At 52.4% G+C, this 14302-nt stretch overlaps 6 protein-coding genes across 6 annotated transcripts; 4 read left to right on the top strand and 2 right to left on the bottom strand.

Annotated features, from left to right (window-relative positions):
- Positions 1-397: 397 nt before the first annotated feature.
- VPS55 (Vps55 family protein) lies at positions 398-1015 on the top strand (the record flags this gene model as incomplete). Its single annotated transcript, XM_041692781.1, has 3 exons — positions 398-436; positions 516-729; positions 882-1015. 3 exons carry the CDS (start codon positions 398-400, stop codon positions 1013-1015), a joined length of 387 nt encoding a protein of 128 aa, XP_041546131.1.
- Positions 1016-1528: 513 nt separating this feature from the next.
- Positions 1529-2952, top strand: AKAW2_60632A (uncharacterized protein; the record flags this gene model as incomplete). The annotated part of the gene is made up of 2 exons (XM_041692780.1): positions 1529-1580; positions 1634-2952. 2 exons carry the CDS (start codon positions 1529-1531, stop codon positions 2950-2952), a joined length of 1371 nt encoding a protein of 456 aa, XP_041546130.1.
- A 421-nt stretch (positions 2953-3373) lies between these two features.
- On the top strand, positions 3374-4151 carry AKAW2_60631A (UPF0220 family protein; the record flags this gene model as incomplete). The annotated part of the gene is made up of 4 exons (XM_041692778.1): positions 3374-3472; positions 3535-3795; positions 3913-4010; positions 4088-4151. 4 exons carry the CDS (start codon positions 3374-3376, stop codon positions 4149-4151), a joined length of 522 nt encoding a protein of 173 aa, XP_041546129.1.
- Positions 4152-5213: 1062 nt separating this feature from the next.
- Positions 5214-5949, bottom strand: fes1 (Hsp70 nucleotide exchange factor FES1; the record flags this gene model as incomplete). The annotated part of the gene is made up of 2 exons (XM_041692777.1): positions 5214-5459; positions 5533-5949. 2 exons carry the CDS (start codon positions 5947-5949, stop codon positions 5214-5216), a joined length of 663 nt encoding a protein of 220 aa, XP_041546128.1.
- Positions 5950-8531: 2582 nt separating this feature from the next.
- On the top strand, positions 8532-10371 carry act1 (actin; the record flags this gene model as incomplete). The annotated part of the gene is made up of 6 exons (XM_041692776.1): positions 8532-8538; positions 8669-8699; positions 8960-9015; positions 9202-9232; positions 9307-10078; positions 10141-10371. 6 exons carry the CDS (start codon positions 8532-8534, stop codon positions 10369-10371), a joined length of 1128 nt encoding a protein of 375 aa, XP_041546127.1.
- Positions 10372-11743: 1372 nt separating this feature from the next.
- Positions 11744-14301, bottom strand: ade1 (bifunctional aminoimidazole ribotide synthase/glycinamide ribotide synthase; the record flags this gene model as incomplete). Its single annotated transcript, XM_041692775.1, has 3 exons — positions 11744-13362; positions 13425-13952; positions 14022-14301. 3 exons carry the CDS (start codon positions 14299-14301, stop codon positions 11744-11746), a joined length of 2427 nt encoding a protein of 808 aa, XP_041546126.1.
- Position 14302: the final 1 nt, after the last annotated feature.

The following is a 14302-nucleotide window of genomic DNA, read 5'->3' as shown; positions in this document are numbered from 1 at the left end:
ATCAAGGCGATGAAGTAGGGAGCAGGAGTGGATGGGAGAGAGATATGGAGCTGGAGGGCAGGCAGAGAAGCACTGACGCGGTAGTACTGAGAGTAACTCATGCTTAAGGCTAAGCTCTCACTGCTTGGCTGTCCCGCTGCCTCAGGCCGCCTGCCCCATCATCCACTTCCGCTGCACGTCACTGCCTTCCATCCATTCATTCCATTCCAATCTCCTGCTTCATCCAGGCTCTGGCCGTCCTCGGTTTGTGGTGCTCCTCTCGTCGCCATTCCGTCTTAATACCTATGCTATTTTGACTCTGCTATCTTTCCCACAAGCTTTACCAGTCAAGCTTCGTTGGTGCGAAGCTCTCACTTCTGCCTGTTGTCCTGGACCTGAACAGTCCCACTCCGCAATCATGACCGCCGGACTCAAGACGATTATCGCCCTCTCCTTTGTATGTCTCCTTGGGAGCTAGAATGAAGCTTCTTTACTTCCGCTGCTTTGGACTCTTACTAATTGTTATCCCGGCATAGGTTCTCGCCATTGGCTTCCTGCTTGTTATCCTGTCATCGGCGCTCTGGCACAACTTCCTCCCACTGGTCGTCGTTGCGACTTACGTGGTTGCTCCCCTGCCCAACTGGATCTGCTCGCGATGCGCAAACCCCGATGACTTTATGGACAGCTCTGGCAATGCTGCTGCTGATTTTGGTCGTTTCCTGACGGGCTTCCTGGTGCTGATGGGTATTGGTGAGTGGATTTCTCGGATAGGCGGGCTAGGTCGGCAGTCGCATTTATCCCTACCATTGAAAGAGACTGCAGACTGTGCTGCAACCGGAGATATATGCCATTGTTTCTTCCTGACTCTTTCGATCCACTGCTGACCATAATCGCTTCACTAGCCCTCCCCGCCGTTCTTGCGCACAGCGGCGCTATCGAGATCCCCGCCATGATCATGTCCATCATTGGCGGTCTGTTGATCTACGGAACCATCATCAGTTTCTCCATGTTCTTCAGGGAACAGGAAGACTTTTAAATTGCCATGCGCACCGATATCTGCAAGACCAGATTTCGCATTGGATACCCGCTCGCAGATTGTTGATCGACCTTTTGAAGCAAGCCGCCTTCCATGTTCTTGACCAATGCACCTTTATGAGACATCCGTTTTGATTTGACGTATGCTAGGCGTACTGATGTGCTTTTTGATGCCCCGGGAGTCGCTGTTGATTTTACTCTCGTTGTTCAATGATACGATTGATGTACTATAGCCAGTACGAGGTTATATAGAAACTCTGCCAGTGCAGTGTGATACGTTCCTTTATCCAGATGCATAAACCCATACCTCCATCTCCCTCACTTTATCTTTGGAGATGCCGATGTCTTCCGCTCTGTAATTGTGCCTAGATACCGGTCACGTGGGGGCGCGCCGCCTTGGGCGCGTCGTGTAAAATTACCCGCGCCGACTGGCGAGTGAACATCCAACAATGATCTGATAACATCATCACAAGTACGAGTAATATGTGAACGAGTGATCCCTCGTCCTTCTAATATGAATGTATGGTCCGGCACAATATCGCTGGATGGAGGCACACAACTCCAAGGTGAGCCCCGCCAACCACCTGGCTACATTCGCCCTATTCATCACCAAAGCTAGGCCTACAATTAATTGACCGGTCGTCAAACTGGCAATCCGACATTGGCAGAGACTCCGCGCTCAGTCTTCGCTGTTTCGTTAACCCGTCCCTCATACCACTCTATGCGCGATGTGGTCCCAACCTCGAACTCCACACCAATAGCCCGCAGACCTCGCAATGGCTGAAGGACAAGCTGACGGGCACTATCTGGTTGGAAGATGATGATTTGGATCGGATCCAGACCCTACAATGCCCAATTGGGCTGCTCGTGGGGATTGACAATGATGGGCGGACAAAGCCCTCTGAAACCAACACGACCGATCTCTTGATACATGGGATGTTGTCCATGACGACTTCCTATGAACGACCGCCCACCCCGCCTGTCTCTTCACCGGAGCTAGACCACCAGCCGTCCCATGTTGTTAGACAAGAACTGAGAATATACGCCACTCCGATCTCTGCACATCTCATTGCCAAAACTCGGTCTCTCCCATCTCCACAAGATACCGATGGCCACGGCCGATCCCCTCAGTTCCTCCCGGAAATTCGCTCGCCAAGCCCCAAGCGCAGACGTGTAGCAACGCTCTTCGAATCAGTGGCGCAGCATCATAAAAGGGTACGGCAGAAGGGAGGTGAGGCTGTATCGCAATTAATGGCGCGATCACTTTCCCAGTCGTCCCAGCAATTGCAAGGTCTTCGGGTCAAACGAGAGTCAGAGGAGCCTTCTCTTCCTCAGTTGGACCGGATCGCCTCACAACGGTCCCGGTCTGTATCTATCGGTGCGAATCTCAACTCCAAACTTCTGGAAGCTCGGTCGGAGCAGTCACGGCCTAGCAGCAGACGGGGCTACGTGCGCGAACTGAACTCACGGCGAGGCACGCCAAACCCCTTTGTGGAGTCGTCATTAAGAAAGGAAAGAGAACTGTCCCCGGAATTACCAGCTGAAGGGAAACTTGAGTCTCCAGCTGCGCCCAAGGATGCAGAAACCATCATTTCCGAGAACAAAAACACGATAACGCGGACGATCCTGACCTGCATGCGGCTTTATGGCTTCAACCGTGCTACAGCGCGCTCCGCGAGCTCGAGCAGGCCGCAAACCGGGACCGGTAGCCACGATATGGCCCCTGCAAATGGGGAGGATATTTCCAACACCGATGAAGATGAATTCAAGGCTATGTACCATGCGACCTATCGCGCATCAACCTTTGCACTTCGGAAGTATCTGAAAGAGCCGTCTCCAGGCGAAGACGGCTCGCCGAATAAGCCACCACTCTTGGAGAAGGGGAAGGCAATGACGTACATTGATGAGTTTTTGAAACTGTTTTGTGAGGAGAATTGAGTCTGTCTGGCACAGATAACGAGTGATGAGTTACGAAGTATATAGCATAGCGATATTCTTTGAAGCCAAATTATCAATGTTTACCTAAGGTGTATACCGCCTCGTCGCAGCATGTTATACATGCCACGATCAAGGGAATAACCATACCATACTATTCTATGTAAATTTAAAATTAAACATGTAGAATATACAACTAAAAGCACAGCATGACAGATTCCCTCTGACAATGAGCTGTAGATGGTAGATAGCATAGATCGGGCAGGTGATTTTCCGGCCCCGGCACTGCATCATCGCCGGCTTCCCCGAACAGCTCCAACCAACCCGCCGATCCAGCCATACGGTGATACCATCTTCAGTGCTGGCACACACTCCATCTCCCGGAATCACATCTCACACATACTCATAATATACCCATATCACAATGGACGTCTCCAACAACCGTCTTTTCCGCTGGTCTAAGCCAGAATGGCTTAACAACTCCGCCGTGCGCAACGCAGGCGTCTACACCTCCGGCGCACTGGTAAGCAAGCTCCCATCGTCACCACCACCATCAAGCAACACAACCCACTCACATGGCAGTAGTTCTCCCTGGGTTTCTTCTTCCTCATCGACGCCGCCGCTTTCTCCCACAGCGCCCGCAACGGCTCCTTCGTGCACGTCAAGTTCGTCGACTGGATTCCCGGTATCTGCTCCGCGCTCGGAATGCTCGTTATCAATTCGATTGAGAAGTCGCGTCTTCATGCCGATAGCTTCAGTAATAGTGGAAGTGGGGTTGCGTGGAAGGCGAGGTTTGTGCTGTTCTTGGGATTTGCGTTGCTCGCGGGTGGTCTGGCAGGCAGTGTGGTTAGTATTTACCTGCATACCTACTCTACCTTGTTGCTCTGATATATGTTGTTTGGGGTATTGGGGTCGCTGGAGTGGAGTGGATTGAAGTGGCCAGGCTAACTGATGGGAATATAGACGGTCATGGTACTTAAGTACCTGATCCAGGGATATCCCCTTCCGACACTTTACTTTGGTATTGCGAACGTTATTGCGAATGGACTAGTTATGCTGAGGTGTGTATTTCGTCATATGTCTTTGTTGGAAAAAGGCAGTGCAGAAACGGATTTGCTAATGAATTCTGCGATTGCAGCACCATCGTCCTATGGATCTCCCAAAATATAGAAGACGATTACACCTACAACCTTGCTCTGTGATGGATGAATATACCATTTGAAAATGAGATGGCCTATGGTTATCAGGTGTTCAGTCATGGTGCCTATTCTATCGACTGATTGATTGATTGGCTGGTATGAGACGAAAGCAATACTTACTACTACTCTGCGACGTATTATTGTATTATGAATGTGCGCTTCATTTTTTGTGGTCGGTCTTTACTATCACTTCTCGTTCCTTGATGGAATCATGGAGTTCAGTTACTCTTTATGAGGGTTATCGTGTTGTTGTATAAAGCAATGTCCGCATTGAGTGGTCTGCATCTGTTTTTGTTTGGTTATTAGGTAGTTCTTCCTTCTCTTTTTAGCATGCTTGTTACAAATCATGATTATGGATATCTTTGAAAATTGGAGTTTTCTTGTACTTCACTGAAGGTAAAATGACGTTCCTTTGCGGAATAGGCATCCATATAATAACTTCCGGTGTTGGTTATAATGTACTACGGCAGGAGCCTAGCAAATAAGTACACGCGTTGCCAAGATAAGGTTAGCTATGGCTGGGGATCTCAAGCAACAAAGTAAACTACTTTAGTATCCTATCTTATGGAAATAAAGAATAATTTACAGGCATCCAATGTTTATGTGGTATCATGTTCAATGTTTATATATTTCTTGGCATAGGCATAGGGCGCATGTCATATCAAAGTAGCGCAGGGTATCTAATTCCAGGCAGCCATGTGGACTGCCAAGGACGGTAAATCGCATCTAGCTATGCACCATGTTCCATCTGATCTGTTTCGGATCAAGTGGGGTGGAAACCCTCCCATAGCTTCTGAACCGTGAGCCTCAACATGGTGGTGGGTGCCTATCGCAGCATGCCACCATTGTGCCAGAATCGTCGCTCAACTTTGTCCAAGTCGACTGCCTAGCCCAGCCTCATCATACCGGGGAAGATCATGCCTACGTATACGCGCAACGCACGTATGCCTCGAGGGCTCTGCTCTTGACATCGGCCACGTGCTAGCCAGATGACGACGAAGTAGGCTCGCTAGGCTACAGCATCCTATCAACAGTACGTGTCACATATGTCGATTTGACTTATCTTCAAGCAGAAGCCTCGACCTTGTGAGCGCGCAGCTTGTCCATAAGCGCATCGACGGCATCCATGTCTCCGGCGTCGATCTTGTCACGAGAGTAACCCTCGGGGAGACTCTTAGTCACCTCGTCCATGGAGGGCTGGTAGTTGCGGACTGCCGAAGAGATAGCGTAGACGGCCTTCTTGCGAACGACGGGAGTGGTGTCCGTGGTGGCAATGGTGACGAGCTTCGGAAGGGCGTTCAAGACGATAAGCTATTGTGGGGTATGTGTTAGTTTTGTTTAGAATTTCAACAGAAAGGGGACAATCAAGACATCAATAACATACCTTATCCTGCGACTTTTCGTTGTTCTGCACAGCCGTACCAATGCACCACGCCGCCATGCGACGCATGTCCGGTTCGTTGTGGTCAAGCAGCTCGACTAGAGGGGTCCACAGACCCAGAGGCTCCAGGTTGTTTGCGTTATCGATCGACTCAATGAGCTGTTCAAAGTTGTCAAACGCAATCAGCTTGTTCTCTAGGTCGACTTCATCGGAGCGGAGGGCTTCCATGGCGGCTTTCATCAGGTCGGCTTCGGAGGGACCGCCGAATAGCGTCGAGAGCATCTGCGGCGTGAGGCCGCGGGAGGGATCGGCGGGGGCATTGTTGCCAGAGTCGTTGTTGTTGTTGTTTTCACCGGAGGATTGCTGCTCGGTAGCGGCCTTGATACTCCATTTAAGGAGACTGTTCATGTTGGAGTCCATGGTGTTGATGTGGGGGATGGTTCGGTGGTGGAGAGTAAAATTTGTGTTGGAGTTGGTGAGGTGTCTAGATTGCGGTTTGGGGGTTGTTGAAAAAAGGACAATAGGCAGAAAGTAAGATTAGGTGGATTGTATCAACCACTATGAAATGATCTCTATAGCAGGGATATGGTGGTGGATGTGATTGTGCAAAAAGATGCGCCGGTGTTCTATGAAGGCAAAGAAAAAGCGTGATGTTCTGGACGAATCGAGAGGGTTCATGCGGCTCCGACGGCCTTCCACCTCCTTCCACCGCAACGCTGACACTCAAGTCTGCGAGAGAAAGGAACAACAATTGCAGTCCTCTTTACTTTTACTTGATAGAGCCATATGCCGTGTCTGCATGGATCCTCATACTGATAGCACCTTCTCTGTATAGCTGGCTATCTTGATCAAATCACGACCAGCCAGCGGCGCTGCATTGTACCCCGCCATGCTCGGATAACCCCGCGATGCGGTCATACATGCCCGATATGCAGTGACTTCTGGCTGCTGTTCACCGACCGAGACATTTCTGCGCGTGGCACGAGGATACCGTTGGATGACCATGCATTCTTCACTGGTCTGCACCGCCAATGAAGATCGGCTTACGAAGAATCAACGCGGCCCTTATGCGATTGACATTCCATGGGGCGGGCATCACTTCTGGCTAGGCTTTCTTCTTCGAAGCCCCCATTTTCGGGGGCCCGGTGGGAAAACGGCGGTAAAGAAATCTGACAGCGCATAGGAATTGACCGGAATCGAAGGGCATCAGTCGATCATTTCTACCTGACGTGGAATTAGAGATACTACAGACATGACGGAGTACCGGAGAGAACAGCGGACACGGAGACGATCAGGCAATTGCATTATTAAACTAAAGAGGATACAAATTCAGGGATAAGAAACGGCCACGCTAGAGGCTAAGGAGACACGAACGAGGGGCAAAAGAGTACGAACCCCTTAAACAAGCCGGACAGACCAAGTGGTTCAGATTTAGTGAACGGGGGGGAAGGATCCAGAAGCCTGAAGTTTGGACCGGTCGGACTATGGTCATCGCCCATTCTCAGCTCTTGGTTGTTCCCTGGCCCGTCGGCTCCAAGGCGGGCAGTGCTATTATTATCCAGTCGTGGGTAAGCTAACGCTGTAGGCTATCATCATCACTATCATAATCATCATCATCGGGCCATGATTATTATTGTTCCAACCTTGTTCAGTGGTACACATTCGGGCTGAGCCATTGACGGCGGCAACCCTGGGTCGGGTTCAGCCCCACGAGGGTGCGCAATTGTTTTTGCCATCGTGATTATTTCCCCCTCCTTCTGGCTTTCCTCCTGCCTGCTCTTTCTCAGCCCTTCGGAAGGGCCTCCTCAACGGAATGTCCGGGTGAGAGGAACAGTAAGGGAAGACAAGTTGATCATTGTAGGAAGGCCACAATCATTCTGCCTGGAGGCAACCATGGTGGGATGGTTTTGGACATCAGGTTAGGTTGTATATAAATAAGGGTGGAAGAGTACATCCACGGAAATGCGTACTTCCATAACCACCATTGTCTATCTCTTCCCTCATTCTCTAAATTGTCTTGATATACATACATCGGATCCCTCTATCTCTCTCCAGCCAGATAGTACTGCTCAGCGTTAGCAACAAGTACACGTTCTGGTCCCCCTTTAGCGCCCTGGGTGTATTAAATTACCCGCTTACCTGACGAGCGGTACTCGGCGTGAAAGTGTGGCGGTGACAGCACTGGGACTAAACGGCACTAGTGCTCCCGGCGGTGCAATCAACGTTGCCGAAACACCCGGACTAAACTCGGAAAAGCCTAGAGTGGGACCCACTTCACCCCGCCTGATCCAGTCCAACCTCTCCCTTTTTCGCAGTCATTCCCCCTCCCCCTTAAGTTGGTGTGTATCTGGCGTAAAAAAGGGACCTTCCAGACTGGTTGGAAGAACGTTGACTGGTGTGTATTGCCTCTCCCCTTTCAGGTTTCCTGTCTTCGTCTTCCTCCATCCGTGACTCCGTATTCGTAGAAGTGGTGCCTACTGGAGACTTCATATTAATTAAAATTGGGCTTTCTTTTTTTTCGCCCCTAATTGACCGATCATATATAGTTACTATCTAAGATACTTGAGCAGCGAAGTTAGTATGTGCTGACTGACTATCGCTTTCACCCACCCCCCTCCCCCTACTTGAGTACGTACCAACCAGTCAATCTGACCAGAACCAAACCAGACCAGACAAAACCAAACCAAACCAAACCAAACCAAACCAGACCAAACCCAACCTGAACCAAACCCAACCAGGCCAACCCGCACCCACTCTTGCTTTCCACCACCGCCGACTCCCTACTAACCCGACGGCCTCCATCACTTTCCACTCCTCCCCCCGTTTCCTCCCTCTCCAACCTACTTACCTCAACCCATTCCATCTCTCTTGAACTTACTACTTCCCTCTTCTCTTTCCCGTCACTCCTCCCTTCCATCTCCATCTCCATCCCACTCTTCTCTTTCTTCTCTTCGTCTCTTTTTTATTTCCCGTAGTCCGATTCTTAATCCCACACAGTCACCATGGAAGGTAAGGGCTTCCTGCCACCTTGCGTCTTGCTCGCTTCCCAAGCTTGCTCGCTCCCCCTCCCCCCTCCGTTAACCCCCCTCAACGCCCACCTTTACAACCTGGCTAACATCTTATTTCTTCCACCATCTAGAGGAAGTTGCTGCTCTCGTCATTGACAATGGGTATGTTACTCTGGGTTTTCGATGATTCTGGCGATGGATTTGTCCTGCTTGTTGTGGTTTCTCGCCAAGTCCAGGGGAGATGGTGCAAAACATATGTCCCCTTTTGGGGCTTGGTCGCGAAGATGAACTTGACTGGGATTCTCGCTGGCAGTACTTGCCCACTCCCCCTCCCGGCGCTTATGGCAAGAAACTGGGACAGTTCGATTGACTGGCCCACGAGGCTGTGGTTTGCTCGATTATACTGACTTCTGTGTTCCCAGTTCGGGTATGTGCAAGGCCGGTTTCGCCGGTGACGATGCTCCCCGTGCCGTCTTCCGTAAGTCAACCCCCTCCCTGTCCACTGTGCTGGACGTCCTACCTACTGGCTTGATGGATTCTTCCCGCTCTTTAATGGCAATTGCCACCCATTGCGTCTTCGCGCCGGGCTGCTAGCTCATGTGGGGGCGGTGAATTACCCGCCATGTCAGCACCAGTTCGAATAGTGAACTAACTTGCGGTACAGCCTCCATTGTCGGTCGTCCCCGTCACCATGGGTAAAGCTCCCCTTTGTTCTCCCCTAATTGGCCTGCTAGGCTGGGTGATCAGTTTTGTCTAATGCCGCCCACAGTATCATGATTGGTATGGGTCAGAAGGACTCCTACGTCGGTGATGAGGCACAGTCCAAGCGTGGTATCCTTACCCTCAGATACCCCATTGAGCACGGTGTCGTCACGAACTGGGATGACATGGAGAAGATCTGGCACCACACCTTCTACAATGAACTCCGTGTCGCTCCTGAGGAGCACCCCGTCCTCTTGACCGAAGCCCCCATCAACCCCAAGTCCAACCGTGAGAAGATGACCCAGATCGTCTTCGAGACTTTCAACGCCCCCGCCTTCTACGTCTCCATCCAAGCCGTTCTGTCCCTGTACGCCTCCGGTCGTACCACCGGTATCGTTCTGGACTCTGGTGACGGTGTTACTCACGTCGTCCCCATCTACGAGGGTTTCGCCCTTCCCCACGCCATCTCCCGTGTCGACATGGCTGGTCGTGACCTGACGGATTACCTCATGAAGATCCTTGCCGAGCGTGGTTACACTTTCTCCACTACCGCTGAGCGTGAAATTGTCCGTGACATCAAGGAGAAGCTCTGCTACGTCGCCCTCGACTTCGAGCAGGAGATCCAGACCGCTTCCCAGAGCTCCAGCCTCGAGAAGTCCTACGAGCTTCCCGACGGTCAGGTCATCACCATCGGCAACGAGCGTTTCCGTGCTCCTGAGGCTCTGTTCGCTCCTAGCGTCCTGGGTCTGGAGAGCGGTGGTATCCACGAGACCACCTTCAACTCCATCATGAAGTGTGATGTTGATGTCCGTAAGGATCTGTACGGCAACATTGTCATGGTATGTTTTCAGCCTCCTTGATGCGTATGAAGTTGTCCTGATCACTAACACCCCCCTCTTAGTCTGGTGGTACTACCATGTACCCCGGTATCTCCGACCGTATGCAGAAGGAGATCACTGCCCTTGCTCCTTCTTCCATGAAGGTCAAGATCATTGCTCCTCCCGAGCGCAAGTACTCCGTCTGGATCGGTGGTTCCATCCTGGCCTCCCTGTCCACCTTCCAGCAGATGTGGATCTCCAAGCAGGAGTACGACGAGAGCGGTCCTTCGATCGTCCACCGCAAGTGCTTCTAAGGTATGTGCTGGTCTTCCAGGGATTCATGTCAGATCTTCCTAACGGGGTGTCTATCTTAGCTCCTGCGCGTGATCCGTTTCGTACTCTCGTATTCCCCCATGTATTAAAAAGCCCGGAGACACTGGTGACTTGCGGGCCTCTCTGACTCGCACTAGGAGGAAGATCGCCTGAAAAAGGAACTTTTATTTTAGCTGTGGAATAGAGAAGGTTTATTTTTTTTTTGCAAACGCGTGTCACTACGGCAGCAGGCCACTTTTGTGGCGGCAACGAGTAAGAAAACCGGAGGGGCACGAGAAGCGGTGTAGGCGAGGGAATGTACATGGGAAGCTCTTCTTTTCCTTCAAATGTTCGACCTCGTGTTTGGCTCCTGTTCTCTCCTGTTGGGCCCGTTTCTTTGCCATTCTCGCCTTCGGGCTGGTTATAGCTTAAAAATGCTGCTGCGACTGTCGATCTTCTGTGGATGAGCCGGTCTGCTTTTTATCTTTTTGTATTCCCTTTCTTGATTCCTGCCTGCCCATTGAGCTCGTATGACTATCTATGACCTGGTGTCTTTTCACGGCCTCAACTTGGACTCTCCGTAGGACTTCTCCCAGTAATGCCTACTGTATACAACCCCACAGGTAATGGGGATGACCTAGATCACCATCCAGCCATCCCCCGGACGCAATGTCAATCTGTCACAGGGTAAGAGAGGCCAGCCACCCAGACCTGAAGAGACCGTCGACCATGATGTCATGCCAGGCCTTCTAGACCGCGGGGGAATGAAACTGGAGGTGTCCGATCTGGCGACCGTTTCAGCCCAGGCCCAACTAACTAGTACTGTAGTAGTAGTAGTAGCTACTAAGCCACATGGGTAGTTCGGTCCATAACGCTTCGTGAGAAGCTGGATACAACCCTGCGGGCGAAGGTATCGCAGCAGGCCACGTTCTGTCTATTTATTATGATTATGATTGCTACCATTATATACGAATATATTGAATACACCACCATTGCTAGAAGTTGCTATATCTGTTGGTAGTTAGTAGTATTCAGTAAGTTGCAATGTGGTGTGTGTGTTTGGTATGTTTTGGTTCGAACTGTTAATTGGGAGGCACATCTATGGTATGTATACACAGTGTGAACAAACGGAGTATGTGGAACAGTGGAAAATCTTGTATTCATTCATTCAAAACGTAACTTGATGATATCAAAATAATGCAAAAGTGTAAAGGAAAAATAAAACAATAAAAGGGGAGGGATGTTTGTTCCCTCCTGCTTTTCTATGAAATTTCATCTCCCAACCCAGCCCGCCCCCCTCCGTGATTTTATCTAAGTTTGACATCATATCATAACATAACTATCTTTGTCCGAAGTCTCTCGAAATTATCATATTTACGCATCCCAGGTCTCCAGACCAGTCAGGACACAGCCCTCCTCGCCTTCCTGCTTGACCTGCAGCTCACCGATCTGGTAGACCGTCTGGCCCTCCTTCTGGAGGAGTTCCGTGATGGCACCCTCGGAGCCCTTCTCCACAGCCAGGATCATACCCACACCGCAGTTGAAGGCGCGGGACATCTCCATGGCGGTGACGTTACCGTTCTGCTTCAGCCAGCGGAAGACAGGGGGCAGCTCCCAGGTGGAGACGTTGATGTGCGCGGCCAGCGTGGCGGGCAGCATACGGGGCACGTTGTCGAGCAGACCACCACCGGTGATGTGAGCGAGACCCTTGATAGCGGCGGAAGAGGTGGCCAGAGCCTTCAGGAGGGGCTTGACGTAGATGCGGGTAGGGGTGAGCAGGGCCTGGCCCAGGGTCTGGGGACCCGTGGCCGAGGGCATGGTGAAGGGAGCGGGGTCCTGGTACGACAGACCCGAGCGCTCAACAATCTTGCGGACGAGAGAGTAACCGTTCGAGTGGGGGCCGGACGAAGCCAGGGCCAGCAGGACGTCACCAGCCTTCATGGCGGTGGTGTCGGGCAGGATAGTGCGGGCGTTGGGGCCGGTGGTGTTGATGGCACCGACGGCGGCACCGACGGCATCGTAGGACTCATCGATGAAGAGACCAGGCATCTCTGCGGTCTCACCACCGATCAGGGCGCAGCCAGCCTGGACACAGCCCTCAGCGACACCGGAAACGAAGGCAGAGGCGGTGGGGACGTCGAGCTTGCCGCAGGAGTAGCAGTCCAGGAAGAAGAGAGGCTCCGCACCCTGGACGACCAGGTCGTTGACGTTCATGGCGACCAAATCGATACCAACGGTGTTGTGCACACCAGCAGCGTGGGCAATCTTGAGCTTGGTGCCGACACCGTCAATGGCACCGATGAGGGTAGGGGATTCGGGGTGGTAGGCGGAGTTGGCGGCGGCCAAAGAGAAGAGACCACCGAAGCCACCGATGACGGCGTCGGTACCGGGGCGCTTGGTCTGAGCGACGGAGCTCTTGATCTTCTGGACGAGGTCATTGCCTGCATCGATAGAAACACCGGCGGCGGCGTAGGTGAGAGACTCCTGCTGAGCAGCGGCAGCATCGCGCTGGCGGAAGGCCCGGTGGGCGATATCCTTGCGGTAGAACATGTCCTCGAAGTGGATGGTGGCGACGCCCTCGTAACTCTTGCGGACGGCCTCCTCGAGGCTGGATGCGGTGGCCGTGGAAGCAATGACACGGCCGCCAGCGGTCTGGAGCTCGTCACCGACGAGGTTGGTACCAGCGTGGAAGATCAAGGTGCCTTCGGGGGTAGGGTCCAGGGTGATCTTCTTGCCCTTGGCGTAGGAGTTGGGGTAGCCACCGGCCACGGCGATAACAGTGGTGGAGAAGTCGGGCTTGACATTGATAGAGACACCGTCGAGCCAGTGCTCGGTGCAGGCGACCATGATCTCGGCCAAGTCGGTGTCGTCGGTGAGCAGAGGGAGGAGAGTCTGAGTCTCGGGGTCACCACCGCGGACATTGTACTCGAGAACCTTGGGGCCATTCTTGGTCATCATGAGACCGGTGAAAAGGATACCAACGAAGGGGAATCCTATAAAGTAATTGTGGTCAGCGAAGGAAAGTAAATTAAACCGGATATAGGGAAAGACGGACCATCTCTGCGCATGCCATCGACGGAGGGCTGAATGATGGAGCGGTCAATCTGAGCGAGAACCTCCGGGGAGGAGATGGGGGTCGGGGCGTAGCAACCCATGCCACCGGTGTTGGGGCCCTGGTCGCCATCGAAGATACGCTTGTGGTCCTGAGCGGCGGGAAGGGAGCGGATAGTGTAACCATCACTGAAGGTCAGGACACTGAGCTCGTCACCCTCGAGGTACTCCTCGATGACGACCTCGCTACCGGCCTCACCGAACTGGTTCTCGACCATCATTTCACGGAGGGCCTGGTGGGCCTCCTCCTTGGTAGTGGGGATGATGACACCCTTTCCACCGGCCAGACCATCGGCCTTGATGACGACCTGGTGAGAGACGGAGTCGAGGTACTGGCGAGCAGGCTCATATTCGTAGAAGTTCTCGTAGGCGGCGGTGGGGATGTTGTGACGCTTCATGAAGTCCTTGGAGAAGGTCTTGGAGCCCTCCATGCGGGCAGCAGCCTTGGAAGGACCGAAGCAGCGGATGCCAACTATATTCGAAGGATTCACGGTCAATTACACACGGACTGCGATTGTTCCATGTCAAAGGAGAGACTCACCGGCCTGGAAGTAACCCTGGATACCGTCGACGAGGGGAGCCTCAGGACCGGGGACAACAAGGTTGACGCCGTTCTGCTGGGCAAAAGCAACGAGACCGGGGTAGTCATTGCCCTTGACGTTGACGCTCTGGATCTTGCTGTCGGGACCCTGAGCGGTGCCTCCATTGCCGGGAGCGACGTAGACAATGTCGACGCGGGGAGACTGGGTCAGTTTCCAAGCCAGCGCATGTTCACGGCCGCCATTGCCGACGATGAGAACGCGCAACCGTTCCGTAGTCATA

The sequence above is a fragment of the Aspergillus luchuensis genome, chromosome 6 (genome assembly GCF_016861625.1).
Source record: "Aspergillus luchuensis IFO 4308 DNA, chromosome 6, nearly complete sequence".
Classification (NCBI taxonomy): domain Eukaryota; kingdom Fungi; phylum Ascomycota; class Eurotiomycetes; order Eurotiales; family Aspergillaceae; genus Aspergillus; species Aspergillus luchuensis.
This window is presented reverse-complemented; position numbering and strand designations above follow the sequence as displayed.